Source organism: Peromyscus eremicus, chromosome 5 (genome assembly GCF_949786415.1).
Source record: "Peromyscus eremicus chromosome 5, PerEre_H2_v1, whole genome shotgun sequence".
Lineage (NCBI taxonomy): Eukaryota > Metazoa > Chordata > Mammalia > Rodentia > Cricetidae > Peromyscus > Peromyscus eremicus.
Genome location: NC_081420.1, coordinates 68,204,881 through 68,220,024, shown reverse-complemented (window position 1 = coordinate 68,220,024; position 15,144 = coordinate 68,204,881). Strand labels below are relative to the sequence as shown.

General features: G+C 37.7%; 1 protein-coding gene across 1 annotated transcript in view; it reads right to left on the bottom strand.

The window, feature by feature from the left end:
* Positions 1–15,144, bottom strand: part of Plxdc2 (plexin domain containing 2) — a 394,952-nt gene that overhangs the window by 14,473 nt on the left and 365,335 nt on the right. The window contains exon 13 of the mRNA XM_059263622.1: positions 11,590–11,750. Within this exon, the coding sequence (XP_059119605.1) occupies positions 11,590–11,750 (161 nt within the window). The remainder of the gene's footprint in view (positions 1–11,589; positions 11,751–15,144) is intronic.

Here is a 15,144-nt window from a genome sequence, read left to right as displayed (position 1 = left end):
GCAAATATTTACAAATTCCACAAGACAACTTGGCAGAGAATCTGAGAAGGAAGGAAACTGAGGAGGAGGTGATGATGCTGGAGTGGCCAGTGCTCACAAAGTAAGATGACCACAGACTGGCCAATCCCAAAGCAGTCAAAGCCCTAAAGAGACAATTTAAGAAAAAAAGGAAGAAAAGATAGAAATGTAAAGAAAAACAGAATGTGGCTGATTTGTAAGTACAGAATTCCACACAGACTTCTCCTACCTCTTCAGAGAAACCAAAGCTCCCAACTCTCAGTGTCTCAGTAAAATTGAACAGATGTGTTTGTGGAGAGGATTGTGAGAAACATCAAGGAACAATGTTCTGTGTCACTGGTTCTGTTACTTTCTCCTGTTTCAAGGAACTCTAGGGGGAATATTTGTTTAAGGCAGGCACTCTGAGCAGTTATTATTTTAGTAAATCCCTTGATTGATATACAGACTTTTCTCTAAAGACAAATCTGAACCTTGCTTGTCTCACTCTGACATGAAGATGAACTCCAACGTATTAACCAATACTACAAACTGTAATAAAGACGGAAAAAACCTTTCCCCAAATATATATATATTTCCCCAATTAATACTTCAGAAATAATCCTATGTTCTGCACAGAACTGCAACATTGCTTAGATATGTATGTTTTATTTTTTTCCTTCAAAAAAAAATAAGATGCCTTCATATACTTCAATTATGCATTTTTTTTTTTTTTTGGTTTTTCGAGACAGGGTTTCTCTGTGTAGCTTTGCGCCTTTCCTGGAACTCGCTTTGTAGCCCAGGCTGGGCTCGAACTCACAGAGGTCCGCCTGACTCTGCCTGCCGTGTGCTGGGATTAAATGCGTGCGCCACCACTGCCCGGTACAATCATGCATTTTTGTATTTTTCTGAAGCATATAATTCTTGGAAGAGAGGAGAACAAAATATGCTAAATTTAAAAGAAAATATGACCTTAAGTTAACTCCTGTTAGACTATGTACATAATGTTTCCTCTTCTCCCCCTCCCTCCCTTCCCCTCCCTTCTCCTTCCCTCCCCTTCTCTTTTCTGCTACTTCTCCCTTTTAACAGGTTCTCACATCCTAAGTTCACCTTTTCTTTGCTGACATTACGGGTATGTACCACTGCAACTAGATCCACATTTATGCAATTACAGGAGTTGAACCCAGGGCTTTCTCTGTGCTAGGCAAAAGCTCTGCCAACTAAGCTCTGTCCTCAACAAGCTTGACAAGGGCCTTCCTTAATGCTTGAGCGCCCTGAAGAAACAAAGTTTATCACTCAGGAAGCCCGTTACATCTCTGGGTCCTTATGATTAGTAGAAGCTCTTAAAAATGGACCCACATATACACCTTCTCAGTTTCTCCTCCCAGATCCTGTACTGACAGAGCCCTTTCCAGAACAATTTGCTCCCTGGCTCATATGACATCCCTTTACAACTAGTGGAAGAGCCACCATGCTCCTCTTCTGCTTATTTCTGCTAGAACTCCCCCTTTATCTCATTAATTTGCAGTATGAATTTCAACTCTTAATCCCTCTCTGCTGAGGCTACGTTCCCATGCAACTGGATAGAGAATGAGCACCATCCTCCACTTCCTGTAACATGATTCTTTTTTCTAACTGTTACATACTGGTGGTGCTGGGGCACTTGAACCCAGCACCATGCACATGCTAGGTTACAAAGGAGCTGAACTTCAGCCCCACATGATGCATTTTACATGCCCGTCACACACTATGAATGATACATATTGTGATTACTTCTGACAACATTTCAATTCTCTTTATATAGGCTCAGGCTACATCAGATTTTCTCCACATTGAGCTTATGCATATTCAAGATTCTTGTCTAGTTATAAGCTACTGAACCAGAGTGACATGTTCCAAGGTCAACACCAAATGAGAAAACTAAGAAAACATAAGATGAGACATGAACTCACATAAAATGAGGAGAAACTGGAAATATCAGTAAGAAAGAATTATTCTTTACAAAATCCCCAGGACTTCATGTCACCCCATGATGATGCATAATTATAACAAGTTTATTTCTTTTATCAAAGAAAGGCTTGTCTTATTTTCATAAAGAAAACAGCAATTCTACTTCTAAAACTGTGCTGAATATAACCTCGTCACAGAATCAGTGTTCAAAAATGAATTTTAATACATGATTAGGTTTTTTATCTATTTAAAATTTATTTTAATCACATTGTTGATTAAATTATAAATACATGAATTAGCTGAAATTTGAACTGTAGACATAGAACTAATGACTAATAATTCACTTGCTAAAGTTGTTTTTGATTTGAATTAAAAAATTACTTTGTTTACACTAAGGTTTTATAGCCTAATCATCACAATAAAAAGTAAAATAACTCATTCATAAAGGTAAAATAGCCCCCTTGTAAATGTAAAATGCCTCTTGTTGATTGCTTCTCATATAGTAACAAAAAATCATGAATAATACCATTATTTATAATAAATTTCTTCATAGTTATTATTCCCTGCATTCTTAATTATTTTGATCTCTGAAATTCAAATTTAAAACATAATTTTTATACACTGAAAATAATGTAACTCGAGCATGAACATGTTGATAATCCATATATTTCAGATAGCAGTTTTATATCTATGCCTAAAATGTCACACATGTGGGTTCCATGGAAAAAAGTAATTTAATAATGGAATACATTGACTAGTACATGGAACAATAATTCTTTTTGAAATCAACATTTCTCTGATCCATTTGCATAAATAGGCTTAAGTATTTATTTTAGTAGAAGATGGTTACCAAAGCTACAGGGAGAAATTACTCAACAGTTAGTACTCTAAAGACAGAACCCTAGAAGAAAGCATTGGGATATCAAAAACATAAATTATGTGCTTTAAAATGACACTGTTCAGGTTTGCGAAGGCTCAAGGGAACTGGAGTTTTTCACTCACTTATTTATGGCAATCTTTTATTTGTGAAGACCTTCGCTGTAGACCTACCCCCCACCCCGTGTGTGTGTGTGTGTGTGTGTGTGTGTGTGTGTGTGTGTGTATGTGTGTATGTGCACACCTGAGCACACACATCTGTATGCCTGTGTCATACATGTTCCGAGTTTCATGGTCTTATCTACCATTAAAAAAACAGTTAGGAAATAGTGATTAAGAAGGACTTTAGTAGAAAGCTCAATGAAGTACAAGATATTTTACTCAGTATTTTTAATAATTCTTCCCAATGAAGTGAAGTAAATATTTCATAAAATTAGAAATGCTGTTTTAGTTTTGGGAATTTAAGTGAAAATATACCAACCAGCGAAGTAAATGAATGATGACAGCTAGTAAATGAATCTTATTTTGATGACTACCTGTAAAAAGTAATCACTATGAACTCTATGTATCTCAAAGTATCTAGTGATGTACATGATAAAATTCTAGCCTGTTAGAACAAAAAGTAAGGACAGAAAAAACACAGACATCTGAATAGTGACCTCTTTTCAGTTTTATTTTACAGTGTGTGTGGGGAGGTGAGTGGACAGCTTTGGGGACTAAATTCTCTCTTTCTATTATGTGAGATCCCGGAATAGAACTCAGGTTTTGGGGCTTGGCGGCATGTACCTTTACCCACTGAGCCATTTTGCTGGCCCTCAAATTTTGAAGTAACATTTTGTAACCTACTTTGCTTATGTTTTGTTTAAGCTTTGTAAATTGTCACCCAATGACGTAGCTTCTTTGACAAGAGTGTAAGAGCATTTCAACCAGCTTTGCTGTCTTTCCCCGCTTGCAGAGAAAACTTTTACCCCTCTAAGAATATAAATGAGAAGTAATATATTTTGGTGCATCATTCCCCCTGCCCCCCCCCCGTTTTCTTGAAGATAACTAAGAAGTATCTTAAGGGCAAAATTTACTTATAAGAGATGTGCCACTTCAATAAAGAAAGATTCCTGGTCCTCTGGAATGGTTTCTCTATTTACTATGTGGGTTTGCTAATGATCATGTCATCCCAATTCCCCAGTGTTATTCACACAGCAGCTGGAGAGTGAGATGGCAAACTCGGTAAACATGCTTTCTTCCCATGCAGCAGCAGCTGGGCCCTTGCCTGTCTGTCTCTGGCTCCCTTCCTGGTGGCACTGTAGACTGCCAGGAAAAGTTGAGGACCACAGCTGCCTGTGTTGCTTCATACTCTCCATGAGTTGTTGTTATTCACAAATATTTCTTGGGATAGGGAACCCACAGAGTATCCAGTGGCTCAAAGAACCCTTGTCTTGCACAGACTGCACACCAAGCTGAGGAGTCCTGAGCTGGAGTGATGGCCTTGCAACCAGCTGTCCCAGAGTCTGAGCAAGAGGCTTTACCATCTTGTCTCTATTTCTCTGCAGGATTGGACTCCGAAATTGAGTTGGAAACACACTGCTCATGCAGGTTTTAGGCACTGAGGTTTCTGCTTGTTAGTATTTATCTGGGTTTTATAGTAACTACAGGATATAATCAGAGTACCAATAAATATACAATTAAAAGAAATAAGAATCACCATCTGTGATGTTAACATTGATAACTATGTTATTTTCTACATCCCCGTGATTGCCTATACTACAGAGTAAAATACAAAGCCCTTATAGGTTTTTAAGCTATAACTCAGCAGGAAATGCACTAGAGGTGAACACTTGGGAAATCCTGTGCTCCACTTGCGTGCATGCTGAGGTTTCATTTTGCTTCATGATTCTGTGATTTTGTTCAAAAACACTGGGCACTTTCGTGAAAGGCAGATGTGTTGGTTCTCCAGAAATAAAAAGACTTTCAAAGCACAAGGCAAATGTTTTGACTTTGTGTTGAAGTTTTTGTGGAATTATTTTGCAGCTTCTGAATCAAGTCAGGGTACACCATGTAGGAATAGTGGAGTGGGTTCTCCCATTAGAGAAGTTCACTGTTTAGGCCAGCAATATGATTTTATTTATATATTTTACTTAATGTTGCTTTATTTTGTCAATATATGTCAACAGTTCCATAAAAGTAGTGTGATAATGGTAATCATACTTACTTCAAGTACTAAACTTAAGATATATTTAAAACTAACTATTCAATGTGAAATCTGTAATTTAAGCCACGTATTATCTCTTCCCTCACTGGCCTGTTGGTCCCATGTGGTGGGCAGCTCTTATTCACTCTATTTAGGGTTGGCACACATTAGGAGCTCAACAAATAATGAACAAATGGACTAGTCAATGGTCAAAATATCAGTTGCTCAGTGAGCTTCTGTGTCCTTAGGTTACTAATTTCTTGTTTCTGCCTTGTCACAATTGGTTGATTTCTAACTTGTGACAAAGAGAACCAACATTAACATTTCTTTTCCAGTCTTCCTTCCCCTTCCGAGATTATTTTCGTAAACCAGTATTTTCCAATAGAATTTTAGGGCAAGTCATATAGGTCATTCAAATCTGTCTAGTGGACACAGTCAAAAGGAAAATTCAGAGAAAACAATTTGGAGAGAGCAGGGTTTTTTTTTTTTTTTTCTGCAGCCCAATCTGGTCTTAAACATACAATCTTGCCTTAGCCTCATTAGTGCTGGAGTGCATCAAAATGACTTTTGATCATTTGCACTTATTTGAATTGTCAAGGAGATATTTAAATTCATTTCTGTGCATGCATATGTGCATGTGTGTGTGCAGTCATTTAAAAAAGAATTAAAGTTAGTCACACTTCAAGTGATTTATCATTATATAGAGTGCTGTATTTTTGGGACTACTTTATACCCAGAAAGTTCTTCAGAGGATGAATTGGTATGTTTACCTAGAGGCAAAACCAGCACTAATGCATCATGTTAGTGCCTTTCTGAACTAGAAATGGTACTGACTGTTCCTATAAGCCTTGCCATTATCATTTTTATTTTGTTCTATCTTTACCTTATGCCCTTATGGACTCCTTTCTCTCTGAGGATATTTGCAGCATCATCAGCAGGTTGAGATATTCTTAGGCTTTACTTTCCCATTAAAACAAAACTCCAATATTTGGAGCTGGAGAGATGGCTCAATGGTTAAGGGGGCTTGATTCTCTTCCAGGAGACCTGATTTCAGTTCCCAGCACCTACATTAAGCAGCTTGCTGCAATTGGCTGTGATTCCAGTTCCAGGAAATGTGACACCCTTTCTAGTACACACATACACACACACACACACACACACACACACACACACACACGCACACGCACACACACACACACGCAGAGAGAGAGAGAGAGAGAGAGAGAGAGAGAGAGAGAGAGAGAGAGAGAGAGAGAGAGAGAAGGACGGAGGAGGAGAGAGAAAGAGAGAGATGTATGCACATATGCACTCATACATAAAAATTCCAGTATTCCTTCTATAATCTATTTCTCAGAGTTGTACTACATGTCTTGAGTTTTCAACAATTTGTTTTTAATGCAGACAGAACAATCAACCCTACCCAGGTGTTCAAATGTGAAGTATTGTTTAAATGTGCTAAGAAAATTCAACAAAGTGGTCAGTATGAATTTTCTGAGGATTACTAATTACATTATTTTGCTTCAAATCTTAATAGATTATTTCTCTCATGGTGGTGGGCAAGACTGAGGATTTACCTCAGTGGTAGAATTGTTGCCTGGCATATGTGAGGCCCTAGAATCCACTCCCCCCAAACGTAAGAAATGTCTATTTTGCATGATTTTGTTTATATAATGATGTTTTCTTTGTCCAAGCCTAGATTTAAATTTATGCATTTTTCTTACAAACTTTGAGTTTTCTATTCTTTATCTTTAGTGAAAATTTTCACAAATCACACAATTTATGCCTAGAAATATTCAGCAATTGTTAAATTTAAAAAGGAAACTTGGACATACTGACTCATCCAAAGAGGTACCAGTTTTATCAAAATTTGTGAAAAATTTTAAAATACATTTTCATGTGAATCACTTTGTTTGAAAACAATATACTGTATTAAAAACATTTTAAAGCACATGTAGATATGACAGATTTTGATCAAAATCAGGTATCTTTTAGAAAATAACAATAAAGCCAGACAGATAAAAAAACTACAAGCTGGTCAGCATAAAACTCAAAGAAAAATGCTCAATCCTAAATCTGCAGAGGATGATGGAGAGTTACAGGTGATAAGTTAGTGAGAATGAGACTATGTGCCAGGCTAAATAGAAGGGATAAGAGGCTGGGGCTCTTGTGTGTGAAGACAAAGTTGTTAACCATGGATTCGCCTGTCTGAACAGTTTATGGAGTGATGGTTTGCTTTATCACCTCATTTCCTGCCTACACACAAGATGTTTAAAAGCTGATCCCATGTAAACATTATATGATGACACATGTCTATGCCTACAAAATGTGTAAAAGCTGGTACATATTTTCTGCAAGAACAAAATATACAGATAACAGCCTATCTCCTTGTTATCATTACTCAAAATGAAAAATAATAACAACAACTACATGAATGGGTACACATATTTGGGCAATGGTTTTGGCATGATTTATTAATTATTTAAACTGTTTAATTCTTTTTGATGATTCTACTTTGAGGAATCTATTATAAGAGCATAGTGTATGTCTTCAGATATGCTTTACACTACATTTTTCCTCATAGCCAATGAAGAAAAATCCTTAGCAGAGAGGAGCAATAAGCAGCACTGTCCAGTGGTTAAAGGTTTGATTTCTGAAGCTGGAGCATCTGGGCTTAAATTTTGACTGTGTCACAGAGTGAATGAGAGATGCTGAGTAAATCATTTAAGGTTCATGCCTCAGCTTCCTTAGGTCTGAAATGAATATCATCCTAGGCCATATTCCTTCATTAGGAGTTAAATGAGGAAAGAGGGGAGAAAATCTCTTCCTTCATCATGTATACTCACAAAAGGGCTAATTATAAGAGGAAGAGAAGAGTGGGTTTGGGGAGAGATGTCATAAAGCGGGAAATTAGTTGTATGAGTTTTGGTACATGTACGCAGGCAGTTACTACATTTAGTTTGTGTAATACAGAAAAAAATTATTTATTGACGTTGAGATTTCACTATAAAACATACAGCAGTATATGTTGAGTGACACTTTTGACATCATTGAACTTTGAATAAATTACTAAAAATTAGTCTGTTTTGCTAGAATCACTGACAACAATGTGTTATAGTTTAATTGATAATGTGCAATTTGTTTAATGAAATCTGTGTTTGCCAGACTAATGGTCCCTAAAGATGTTCATGTGAACTGGGAAACCTATCAGTGCTGCGTTCTATGTCCGAAGGCACATTGTAGGTCATGGGATGAAGAGGTTGTTATTACTTAGTCAAGTGGGTCAAATGGAAACACCAAGGAGGCAACAGGGTCAGAGTTGCTGTGATGGTTGAAACAGACCATGGAATGGTAGAAAGGGAGGCCAGGAACCAAGGAACACAGACAACCTCTAGAAGTTAAAGGCAGCTGGGGAAAGATTCTCCCTGGAGAAGTTAGGAGGACCTAGCCCTGCCAATACCTTGACTTAGTGAGGCTGAATTTGAACTTCTGACTTCTTGCACTGTAAGATAATCTGTGTGCTGCTTTAGGTTTGTGGTCATTAGTTTCAGCATCTATAGGGAACTAACATGGCATCTTAAATGGTGAGACAAAGCTTTTTCTGATTTTGATTTCTAGGTCTTTATTAGGCTCTTCTGCTTTCTGAATTACATCTTGTATGCTTAACTCAATCAATATACAGCTATTGAATGGCTTTGAAATGGAATAGTTGATATCCCTTCCAAAGAGTTGATAATAAAATAGAAATATGGCATTAAACCAGAGTATCAATTTACACTGCAGTAAAGTTACACTGTCATTTATTGGGTAAATATTAAGTTACATTACAAAGACTTCCAGAAGATTGATTAAAGTATTAATGGTATTATTTCTGTATCCCACTACTATAAATGGCCTTCCTTTTTGCCTTTCCACTGTCCTAATTTTCTACAAGTAGTATCACTTTCATGATGACAAAGCACATCAGCATTTTAATAAAGAAATAGCATTCTACCATGAAATATGAAACCTAATATAAGCAATACCACTATATTCAACCACAGGTACCAAATTACTAATCTAATGAACAATTAAACATTTTCAGAATCATAGGCCTGCATGTTCCAAGTTGTATAGTCATCATGTGTCTGTGGCTTGGTTTAAAAAAACAGTGGTTAGCTTTAATAATGGTCCAGTTACAAACATCCACTGATCAGCTCCCATAAAATGCATGACCAGAACAGCAGGTGATTTGGAGAAAACAATTTTAGCAGATTCTGGCAATCAACTCAACAAAAATGAAAACGACAGAGATTTGAATAGGCATGGAGCTTGCAGACTGATTAGTCTTCCATTTTATGGAAGTGGAAAAATGAGTTATTCCTGAACTACGGCTGTTTGCTCCTGGAAAAGTCCTTCCACCCTCATAAGCCTCATTCTTTCCCTGTTAGATATGAGGGTACAGGATTAAATTGACCACAATATTCTCCATAGCCCTAATACTCCACAAACGTGTGACTACAGAACAGTGCATACACAATCAGGATTATAGACTCCAGTTATTAATCCAGGAGACTAAAAAAAGTCTTCTCCTGGGTTTCATAGTCACATTTTGCCAGCATACAGGTGTTGCCATGAATTAGCTTCAACCAAGTCCATCACGGTGACACCCTACAACATGCTGCTAATACCCTTAGCATCCATTATTTCACAGCATCCTCTTTTCTCACAAGGTCAGGAAATAAACTGCAGTGTACTAAAAGATTCAAACATGTGTTGGCTTCAGGCAGTGGCAGCCTGACGCCTGGCTGGTCAACTGAGACTTGCAACTTGTCTCTTGTCTGCTCTTTAAGGAATGTATTCATAACCCCGGGTAAGAGGCCCACATTTTTCTAGGAAAATCAGACACATTAAAACAACTTAACTGCTTTCCAACTAAATACAAGCCCTGATGCATGCCCAATAACCATGAGGTGAAATGAGGATGCCATGACTGGAGTCTGCCTTAAATGAAGTTTTACTCTAAGTTTGAAATGTCAATAGATATTTACAACGCCTTTTGTATTTTTTCCAGGAAATACTGATAACATGTCTGTTCTTTGAAAGAGACTTAGGTTACTTAACTTAGATTTCAAGAAATTTATGAGTCTTGTAGGGCAGAATAATCACACACAGATTGAGCACTAACACAAAACAGAAAGATAAATGTCAAAGGAAGATGCGGGTAAAAGAAAAATCAAGTCCACATGTTCTGTCAGGGAGATGTATGTAGAAAGCTTACATGGTGCATGTCATTGAAGGCTGCTGGACACCTGAATTCAAGAACTAAGGTGGAAGGAGACAGCTCTTTTGATGGAAGAAATAGAATGAATACTTTTTTGCAGGGGTAGGTTTTGGGGCATTCAGGATATATCTGGAGAAGATAACAGTAAAATACGGTGGTAATTCCCATTCCAAGCTGGAGAGCCATGGCGGAGAGATGGAAATAATGGATGAAATATGGATTGCAAATATACTGAATAGCCACATAAGGAGACCATACTTTATTCTATAGATAAAAGAGAGCCATTTAGGACTTGGACACAATTATCTAATTGATCTACACTCAGTCATTCTTATTACAGGTACCAATGGTAATTTTCATCCTGTTGTTGTTAAAGCATTATCATTTCTCACTCAACAAGTGGACAAGATTTCAAACTGTTTTGCCACATATTGTGCAGTGAATTCAAATTCAACGCTCATGTGCCCGAAAATCTGCAAGGGCAGATTCCCTTTGTCATCCTAGCATTTCAGCATGGCCTGCTGTTAGAAGAGGAATGCTTCTATAAAATCCTACCATGAAAGTTGCAATTGTGAGGGACAGAGGAAACCCTTATGGGCTAAAAAGACGAATTGATTATGCTGACTGTATCTAGTGGTTTTGAGGGTCCCCTGATCCAGCCTTCTAGTCCCTCATGTTTGGCCATGGCTCCTGTACATACTCCAAGTTTCTTTTGGCATTGGAGCTAAACCTAAGTTCTGTATAGGACAGAACAGAATCAAATCAATATTACTGTGGAAATATAGGTATGCACTTATGCAGAAATGAATAAATATATCCATGTTATACACAATGGCAGTATCACATTGTATCTCATTTTTATATCTGTCATTTTGTGGTGAAAGTTGTATTTTCTGTATACTTTATGAGCATTTTGAGAACAGACCTACTTTATTGTATTATATACACAGCCAATTTTCAATGAATATTTATTTATCAATTTTGTCAAGTCCTTCTGTCTCCAGGATAGGCTGGATTTCCTCCTAGCACAGGAGAACAGCTGGTTAACATATTTGGTATAAGAGGACTGGAAAGTATGGTTTTTATTTTCCCTTAGGTCTCTAAGGGGAAGATGGCTTGTTGGTTTAAGAGCTTCAGAGATAAGAGGTCTGACCTCATCATCTGAAAGTAATCTATCAATGTGGACATGAGTGGGTGCGATGTGTGTGACATCAACCAGCCTGACACTGACAAATCACGTGCCAAACATTAAATCCAGGTGGTGTTTGCTATTTCATACAGTCCATCCACCAGCATGGCTTTCATGGCTGGATTTGGCACTCACCTCAATGAAGAAGATGCTAGCTGCTGATGTTGGGTGGTGATACATATAAACTGTCACCAGAATGGCCGCTGCTATAATGAGGACCAGGATAAGAATTCCAACGATGAGGCCGGCATGGAGGGTTCCTCCTTTCTTCTCAGCTGCACTGTCATCTGTGGAGGCTGAAAGAAGATCCCAGCTGTCAGGTCCTTCATATGTGTACTCTTAAACTCAAGTTTTCATTTGTGGAAAATTTGTGTATGTAAGGAAGTAACACTGAATCTTTATTATGTCAGTTCAGGCTTGAGTGTGTCCACACAACTTATATCTAAAGTTATTTAAGTAACCAAACCCATAATATTAATGGCTAAAAATAAATTTAATGTTTTTAGTGGTGCTGGGAGTCAAACCCATGAACGTGTGCATGTTAGGCAAGCACTTTACTGCTTAACTACATCTGCAGCTCCTATAGTAGAATATCTATTTCTAGTTTCATAAACACAACTAAGAGCCTTTTGGGTATGTGTATATATGTTTGTGTGTGTGCATGTACATATATGTGTATATCTATCTTGTATGTTTGTTGATGTGGGGGAGCAAGTCAATGTTGAGTAACTTCCTTAATTGCTCTCAACTTTGTTTTTAAGACAGGATCTCCTGCTTTAACTGAAGCACGTTGGTTGGCTAGACTGTCTGCGCATGCTAGGACTGCAATCACAGGCTTATCTTTTTACGTGAATGATGGGGATCTGAATATACTAACTAAATCCTCTCATGAAGCCCTCTTTGATTAATCACTTATAACCACACGAATTGTGAGAAAAATCTCAGATTCTGTTTAACTGTACAATACATTTAACTCTCTCTCTCTCTCTCTCTCTCTCTCTCCAAACTGACACTGTTATTGCAAAAAAAAACTGCTTTTCAAAAAACTCACATTCTGTATAAAATTTTACATAGATGAGTATTCCCTTTTTTCAGTTGGCAACTTAGACGTTTTCAAAAAATCTATGCATGAACCTCAAAGCACAGCTTTCAAAACCTGTTTCAGATGGAAAGGCTTTTTGGAAGCATAGCAGTTGGAGGCAGAATGACCCTTGACTAATTTCATTGCTTTCTAAAGGGAAGACTCGAGCACAAAAGAAGATTCCAGGATGTCACAGCCTGGAATCATTTTCTCTGAATTCTAATAAGGTATGTGCCTTTGTATTGACAGTTTTCTGAGTTAGTAAATGGGGGAATTTAATTTTCAATATAATGACTATCCAACCCAAAGTCAATCAACCACATAAAATAACCCATGAAGTATTCTAAGATTCTGAAATTTTTGATGACTGCTCAGGCATTTGGAGAGTATCCCATATTATGTGTTGTAGGTAACTGCATGCTAGTGTGTAATGTGATTGGTATTTTTGAGTCATTAGCTAATTCTCCAGATAGATAGATGTTCTAGAAAAGTGGTTCATAATCATTATATTAGCAGCTCTTCTCTGTGCTATTCTTACCCCTTGCTTCTATGTTTTAATATCTTTTCTATTAAATAACTTCATAAGCATCGTGGTTTGTAGTTTGTTGCTGACTTTAAGAATTTGTTAGTAAAATACAGACATGGTTTCCTGTCAGGATGAATGGTTGAAGTGAACTTACAGAATTCTAGATAAAGCAAAGAAACCTCATAAAATCCCTCATAGTCTCTCTTTAATTCCCTTTCTTCCTCTGTTCTTCCTCCTCTTTCTCCTTTCCCCTCCCTCTCTCCCTTCTTCTTTTCTCTCTGGCCTTTTGTCCTTTCTTCTTTCTTCTACTCCTCTCTCCCCCGTCTCTCTTCAGTAGTAAGTCCTAAAATCCGAGCTTAATCCTAGATCTCCTTTCATTTTCCCAAATTCATCACTTGCTCTTTGCTTGACCCTTGGTATTCAGTGATCCTTTTCTAAATCCTAATACTCAAAATGCTAGGTTTTTTTTTTCCCATTACATAAATTAAATAGAAAAGACTATAAAATTTAAAGGGCAATTCATTATATAAAGTTCCTTTGCAATAGACAGATATATGTTTGTTGTTTTGCACATATCCTGTGAACAACTCTAAGAGGTAAGCATTATAGGTGAGGTAACTGAGGCACCAGGAAATTAAGAAATGCGCTAAAGCTGGAAAGTTACTAAATTAGATCTGGGCTCAATCAGGGCAGGCTGACTGTAAACTTCAGCTCTGATCATCATTTCCTCAGCTAACACTGAGCTCTTAGCACTTCCCTTCCTTATTATTTGACATCATGAGTCTGGCATATAATTCTGGAAAAAATCTGGTAATTTTAAGTAAAGGAAAAATAATTTAAAAGACAGTTCAAAAATTAGCTTTGTGCCATTAAGGTGGTGGTTGTGCCTCTCCTTTGACTTCTCCTAGGCCAGTGCCTCTCCTGTGACGTCTCCTGGGTCTCTGGCCAGTGCCTCTCCTGTGACTTCTCCTAGGCCAGTGCCTCTCCTGTGACGTCTCCTAGGTCTCTGGCCAGTGTTGCCATCAGAAGCACTTTCTCAAGTTTAGGGAAAGAGCAAGTTGAGAGTGACTAAGAAAGAAAAATGAAAGAATAATAAAGGCCACTGAGAACAGGTGACAGCCACTGGAAAGACATTTCCATGAAAGTGGAATATGGCTTTAGTAAGTGACTTCATCCCCCTTGTCCTCAGTTGCCCAGTCTGCACTATGACATCAATGACATAGAGTTCCTGGAAGAACTCAACATCTGCATACATAGGTCTTAAGGGGAGCCTCTGGCATGTAGTAAGCATTTATTTAATGCTAAGCTGTAATATTATTACCTTATGTTTTTATATGAAGCAGATTGAGGGAAATTATAGTGACGGATTCCTAACATCATAAAACTATATATTTGGCTTCTTTACTCAGTATGCATTTATGACTGCATCTTATGAATTGACGTATTATTATTTTCCAAGATTATGACATGTTACTTTCTTAAGAAAACGAGATTGATTAAAAATGTTACTGTGGGGCAGAATATGGTAAAATTGGATACTTGGGTCATTTAAAAAGTCTTTAATGTTTCTATGAACCCATGTGTAATCCCACCCCTCCCTCCCACCACCTCTTGCAGCAGCCTTTTCTTGTTCTTGTCTTTCTCTGAACTCCTTCATCTCTGCATCCTCCCATTTCGCTCTCCATTCCTTTACCAGTGTTTTATCTCTCCCTTTTCTATTGATCCACCAGGCAGCCAGCACAGGTCCTATGGTCTCTATGGGGTTCACATTCTCAGCCTCACATGTCTGATGAGTAGAGGACATCAAAGAGGATATGAAGCACTGATTTGACCTCAGGCTACGGCTTACCAAGTGGACCAGAGGATGGAACTGCTGAAGAGGCAAGGAGCTTCCTTGGCCAGGAGGAAGTGAGCAGAGGATATGTTCTATTTAGTAAGATCCCAGTCAGAACTAAAACCGTTACTGAATTGCAGGACCTCAATTCCCAATCTTTGGAATAGAAAATAAAACCAAATGTGCATATCCAAGGTTGTAAACCTTATTTCGTCCCCTTCTTAAGGCATCAATGTTAGCTGTCACCAT